Here is a 6273-nt window from a genome sequence, read left to right on the forward strand (position 1 = left end):
GCACTATCATTTGACTTAACAGTGTTTTGTCATTAATCATCTTGCGGGTTTTTGTCGTGACATATTCTTGTATGAATGACTTTGTTTTATGTTTTTTTTTGGTGTTGTGACATGCCCCATCTCCTCCACATCTTGAGTGCATTAGGTTTGTGTCCTTAAGATGACGTTCACCTTTGTCATTACAAATTGTTTTACCTTCGTACTTTTACCTTCATACCCTACCGGCCTGTTTGGAGCGGCATACATGCGAGAGGAGGGAAGCAACCATTCCCAATTATTTTAACTATTAAAAAAAAAGAAGAAAACATTAAAAGAAAAGCAACGGTGGCGCCTACCCTCAGGACTATGTGCGACGGGGTCTTGAGTGTTGGGATCGACGGTTGAGGGGGGCCCGTGGATCGCGGGGAGGATCTGGGCCCCTACTTTTTCGCCCAGGGTAAACCCGGCCCACGATGGTGAACCGCGCCAAGAAAGTAAACCCCGCCTAAAAAGTAAACCCGACCCATATTGTAAACCCGGTTCGGCGGGGGGGGGGGGGGAGGGGGCCGGCCCGCTGGAAAAGGGTGGCCTTCGGTCGATTTGACGGGTCAACCTGCACGTGGATGGGGCCCGGTATATTCGCCGGGCATGGGGCAGGGGCATTGCGTGATGGGAGTAATGGAGCGCCGGCGAAAATATGGTCCACGCCTCAGGGGTGATGGCGGGAAGTCACACAAGATATTTGCGTGCGTGGGGAGTGGTGATTTTCAAAGTGGACCAAAAGTAAACCTGGCCACCTTTTCGCCACAGACCCGCGCAAAACTGTCGCTTGGAAAACGCTCTCTGTATTATGCGAAAATGCTCCCCCAGAGATATTCTGCATGTCAACGATATACGTTGTATTCGAGCTCAAAGTTTGAAAAGCCAGGATGTTGGTCACTAGTTTGTCAATAGTCGTAGGTATCTTGTTTTTGTAGTCAGAATTAATGGATACTTATAGAGGTTGCTTCATGAATACAATGAAATTTTGGTTTGGTTCTTTCTTTGAAAATGAAGTTAGAAGTGAAAAGCTGGAATTGAAGGTTTGATTTGATCTTAGGTTGAAGGCAAAAAAATGAATGTTTCTTTTCAGAATCGTACTGCCCTCCTTCAACACCATTGTCTATATTGATTTGTTATTGTATGTTGACAGATGTATTCTGATTTGTCATTACATATTGATCTTTATTCTGTTGTGCTGATGTGTAAATGTGTAAAAAATGTATGTTACCTTTTGCATGCAGAATTATACCACGTGCTTCATATTAAAGTGAACATATAGTCAACAACGGTGGATTATGGAGAGTGATCCTGAGTTTGAGGAAGTCGATACCGATGAAGAAACATCGGATGAATCAGCAAGTGATGCGGTTGAGATGATTGACTTCTTTGCGAAAGGCAATGATTCAACAATACAAGAAAGCAACGGCATTGCACCAAGCGCATTTAATTTCACCTCATCAAAGTACTTCTCATTCGACAGGGAGAGCTATGGATTGATGGTAAGTGATTTGAACGGAGAAAAAGCCATCACTTGGGGGGTGCTCAAGCAATACGACAAAAGGGAGCTATTAGACATGAAGAAGTGGAGAAGGATCAAAGAAAGTCTTTGCATGGGAAGAAACGATGATGGACGAGTTGTGCTAGCCCTTAAATCGGAGCCATCATTGCACATTGCATGTATAGAGGAATGGGAGAGTATTTTCCTTGCAAATCACATAAATAGGATTACAGGTGCTCACGCAAGCATTAATGCCACAGTGGACTCCATCAAATCCAATTGGTGTATGGATATGAGAAAGCATGGCATCCCTCTCGCTTATGTGAAAGAGCTCATCGGTGCTTGTACTTGCAAGGCATCCACAAAGCCCCATGGGTTTGACGGAAAAGTACCTATCTTGGAGCTTACCTCAGACATATCTCTTGTGGAGTGCCAACTTCAAGAGATCATGGTTCAACACAAAGCCAGGCTAGTCAAGGTTCGCTCAACCAAAACGCATGGTTTAGGGAAGACAATAGTGGAATATGCATGTCATCGTGGTGGCAGCGCAACTCGCAAAGGCTCCCAAATTCACAGATTGAGAACCTCGAAGAAATGTGGTTGCCCATTCAAGGTGCAAATCGAGTATAAAGATGGTCTCCACAAGGTTACTCTACGAGTACATGCACTACATGAGGGCCATACACCCGGTTCTCGCAATGATTTGTATCACTTGCCAGTGCATCCATGTGTAGTTGATTGCTGCAAGGACGATCTATTTGATGTGGGGACATGCCGCCACGTCGCCAAGATGAGCTTGACGAAAGAGCAATTTCATTTCAAAAATGCCTCTCCATTAGATCGTGTAACGTATAGGTTCTTTATGATTCCAAAAGAGGTGCAAACACTATCTTACCAAATGTGAAATGAAGGTATGTTCTCATCTTTTAAGTTATTGTTCAATGGTCTTGTGCTACCTTGAGCATCAATGCTATTGGTATATTGCAGGCAAACTTTCTAAGGATGATTGGACGGTGATGTACTTGGAAGCAATTCGTCTACGAGACCAAAACAAGGTACTTGTCATATTTCTGTCGATATTTATATGTTATAGTGATTAGTACATCTATTTGATAAAGTAATCTTGGGTCCTTTAGGTGCTATATTGCCAACCATATAATCCACATGCAAAAGAGGACAAGGATAGACCATTCATATTGGTTGTCCAAGATGAATGGATGCTAGAAATGAGCAAGAGGTTCTCGAAGAACAGTGCCTGGGCGATTGATAGCACGTTTAAGACCAATGTGTTTGGCCTTCCTCTCTATGCAGCGGTTCTACCAAACCAACATGGAATGGGCATTCCTATTTGGTTTATGTTGTGCACATGTGACAATGGGTTGAACCAAGAGGTCATCGCTTTGGAGATCACAATGAAAATAGTTCTCTCTAGAATGGGGGACATTCGCCCTTCGGCACTTGTCATCAATAAGTCTCAACAAGAGTTGGAGGCACTCTCAAAGGTTGTCTTCGATGATCCTCATTGCTGGACTGCCAACTATCTCGATGGCACTAGACACCAAGTTGCATGCCATATTATTCTTTGTTGGTTCCATACAAAGAAGGCTTGGGTTGAGAATCTTCTCCCACAGATACACATTGCTATGATTGTTTTGATCTTAAGAACTACCTTTCATGTGTTTCAATGAGCTTGGTAGTGATTAATGTCCCATGTGCTCGTGGATGAAGGTTCCATCGGATGAGCGTGATCAGGTATTCACATCCTTGTCCAATCTCATGCAATGTCCAACAGAATTGCAATTTGACGAGCTATTTCAACAGCTATTGCACCGCTACTCCTCTCATCCAAACGTGGTACGATACATTAAAAATGGATGGTGTGGAAGAGATTGTATATGGCATACAAGATGGCCCAAGTTTGGTCGCATGTTTCCGCATGGTAATGTTGACACCACCAATCTAATTGAGAGACTATGGCAGTACATCAAGTACACTCTACTTGATGCCAAGATCAACAGGTCTATATTGGATCTATTGCACGCCCTTGTTGGCAACTCATCATCAGGATCGAGAATGGGTGGAACCGCACTTGAGTTCTTCAAACAAAAGCAAGAGATAGGTAATGTGCTTGATTTTGAGTTGGAATGTTGTTTATCATTTTGGTGTGATACATTATGTTCTTGAAAGGGACTATTTTCTCGCAGTTGACTCTAGGCGCTTCAAAGTCTATGGGTCGAGCAAGAGCCACACAGCTAGATTGGCAGCAGGGGAGAGGATACTCCAGCGGTTCAAGGTCGATCCCTTGTCTCTTCAAGTCATTCATGAGGGAACCATGCTCTTCAAAATGGCAAGTGCAACACAACAAGACAAATGGTATAATGTAAGTGTGCAAGCAAACTATTGTGATTGTGCTGATTGGGTTGCAGATTGTAAACATCTCTATGGCTTGCGGCTCATCTTGAGGAGCTATTTTCCTCACCTTCATGAGGTTCTACCCATCATCGACAGTGCACGGGCCTTTGATGGCACACCGCATAGTCCTTATGGTGATGAAAATCTAGTATTGGAGAGACCATGCACCGATGGATGTGTGCAAAAAGAGGATCTTGTGTCCTCTATTGAGGACTTCAGAGGGCTCCTCAAACGCATTGAGGTTGAGGTTTCTTCCTATACCTCAACACAGAGGGAAGTTTGTATGCGCCAATTGCAAAGTGCAAGGGAGTCTCTTGTTCGGATATTTGCCCCACATGAGATTGATATGCCTACGAAGGGTGGGATCTATCAAGTCCAGGCAAATGTCATACAGACACGCTTGGGACATGGCAAGAGTGACCATCCTCGACCAGACGAGGAATGCGGATCCTCCTCGCAACCGAAGCATCCCCACACCACAGGTGTATTGAGATGCAAGCATCAACGAGGAAGGGGCAGCGTTAGATTCAATGCAAAACCACGCATATATTGTCCTCACTGCTGCACCAAAACATTCTTGGTGGACCCTTTGGTTGTTTTTTCATGTCACACTTGCCATGCATTGCTTCCCCTTACCTTACGGTACGTACCACATACAGCGATGTCTATCTTGATTGGCAGGATGGTGCGCCTCTATGACGAGAGTTACAGGGGCATCTGCACTATTTCTGATTGTGCATACAGCGGTGAGAATGAGGAGCGCCAGTTCACTCTCTCATTTCCCAATGGGTTAGTGGTGACACATGTGTTGGCTTCTAGACTCAGGATGTTGGTATTGTACTCATGAGCAGCACACCCTCGAGGATGATGTAGTGCAAGACTCTCTTTGGAATTTGTATAGTACTTGATACACATGTTGTATAGGCATTTGAGTAAACCTTGCTATGTGGATCATGCTCTTACATTGCCTAATTCATCGCATATTTTGTTTTTATGACTCGTGTATAACGAATAGAACAATGCATAATTTTCGGCATGGCATGTGTTTCGTCTAGGGTGGGCGAGGCACTCTAGTCAACATGCATGCTAATCTTGTTGCCTACTTGTAGTTACCAAGCATGGAAACGGCAAGTAAGAGTAAATACGATGTCGTGGGTGTTGAATGTGGACATGCTTGAAAGCTCTTCAAAGCAAGGGGGTGGCCAAGTTTAGGATGCATAGTTAACCCTTATGTAAGGATTTTGGGCGGGTTCTTAGTTCTTGATTGGCACCCCTTAATGGGCCTGAAAATATCAAGCCTGCAACTTCATCCTAGATTAGGTTTTCAATTTTCTAAAATGTTTAATAGTGTTGTGCACCCAAGAGCAAACGTCTTGTCTATGGACACTACTGCGCCTTTGTTGTGTGCTGGTATTACTGTCTAATGCCATTAAAAGCCAAAATTCATATCATAGTAAACTTATCTCCCGACCCTCTACACCCCAAGCTTCTGCATCTACCGCTGCATCTTCCTCATCTGCTCAGACCACTGACATTGCCGATCCAACGAGCTCTTAGAAGTCGCCTGTGGTTGCGGTCGTCCTCGCAAAATACATTTGAAAAAAATACCAATGTAGGTGTAATCGTCTACAATGATTCCAGGAGTGTGCCATGGAAGTTGAGTAAGTTTGGGGGACAATCATCTCAACTAGTATATGAACCCTTGTATTAGGGCTACATAACCTTATTTGTAGTGTAAATATTTGAGTTGAAAAGAGAAAATGCTAGCTACTATTAGACATCCTCTTTAGTTAGCAAATTGAGCTGTTTGTATGTGTACATAGTAGTTACCTAGTTGAATCACCCCAAAAATTGCAATTCTATTGGACATTGCATGAGATTGGACAAGGATGTGAATACCTAATCATGCCCATGCGATGGAACCTTCATCCACGACCACATGGGACATTGATCACTACCAAGCTCATTGAAACACATGAAAGGTAGTTCTTAAGATCAAAACAATCATAGCAATGTGTACCTGTGTATGGAACCCAAGCCTTCTTTGTATAGAACCAACAAAGGATAATATGGCGTGCAACTTGGTGTCTAGTTACCTAGTTGAATCACCCCAAGAATTGAGGTGCAATAATAGTTTTTATTAGCATTGTTTACTTGCATATAGGAATGTACCAGTAGTTCCAAATGAGGTTGCAAACTCTATAATCCCCATTAGTAGAAATAAATAAGGAGTCTAAATTGGTTATTTCATGTTAGCTTCACATATTGCCATGGAAGGCACAAAAGTAGTGGATAAGGAAGTCATGCAAGAGTTTTATCCTTGAGTTATGAAGGAAATAACC

The 6273-nt window shown here is 43.3% G+C and overlaps 1 protein-coding gene across 1 annotated transcript; it reads left to right on the forward strand.

The window, feature by feature from the left end:
• Nucleotides 1-2535: 2535 nt before the first annotated feature.
• LOC148025439 (uncharacterized) lies at nt 2536-4778 on the forward strand. Its single transcript, XM_087691978.1, has 4 exons — nt 2536-2574; nt 2656-3168; nt 3248-3638; nt 3724-4778. The coding sequence occupies exons 1-4, from the start codon at nt 2536-2538 to the stop codon at nt 4776-4778; spliced, it is 1998 nt and encodes a 665-aa protein (XP_087548104.1).
• The last annotated feature ends 1495 nt before the right edge of the window (nt 4779-6273 follow it).

The sequence above is a fragment of the Lygodium microphyllum genome, chromosome 14 (genome assembly GCF_053477565.2).
Source record: "Lygodium microphyllum isolate KBCC chromosome 14, Lygodium_microphyllum_v1.1.10, whole genome shotgun sequence".
Taxonomy (NCBI): domain Eukaryota; kingdom Viridiplantae; phylum Streptophyta; class Polypodiopsida; order Schizaeales; family Lygodiaceae; genus Lygodium; species Lygodium microphyllum.

What these genes read in the sequence shown, in the direction of transcription:
- LOC148025439 (XM_087691978.1), top strand. Translation starts at nt 2,536, where the DNA reads ATGTACTTGGAAGCAATTCGTCTACGAGACCAAAACAAG. An exon ending in GTCTACGAGACCAAAACAAG is followed by an intron (nt 2,575 to 2,655) that starts GTACTTGTCATA and finishes TGGGTCCTTTAG; the next exon opens with GTGCTATATTGCCAACCATA. An exon ending in AGATACACATTGCTATGATT is followed by an intron (nt 3,169 to 3,247) that starts GTTTTGATCTTA and finishes TCGTGGATGAAG; the next exon opens with GTTCCATCGGATGAGCGTGA.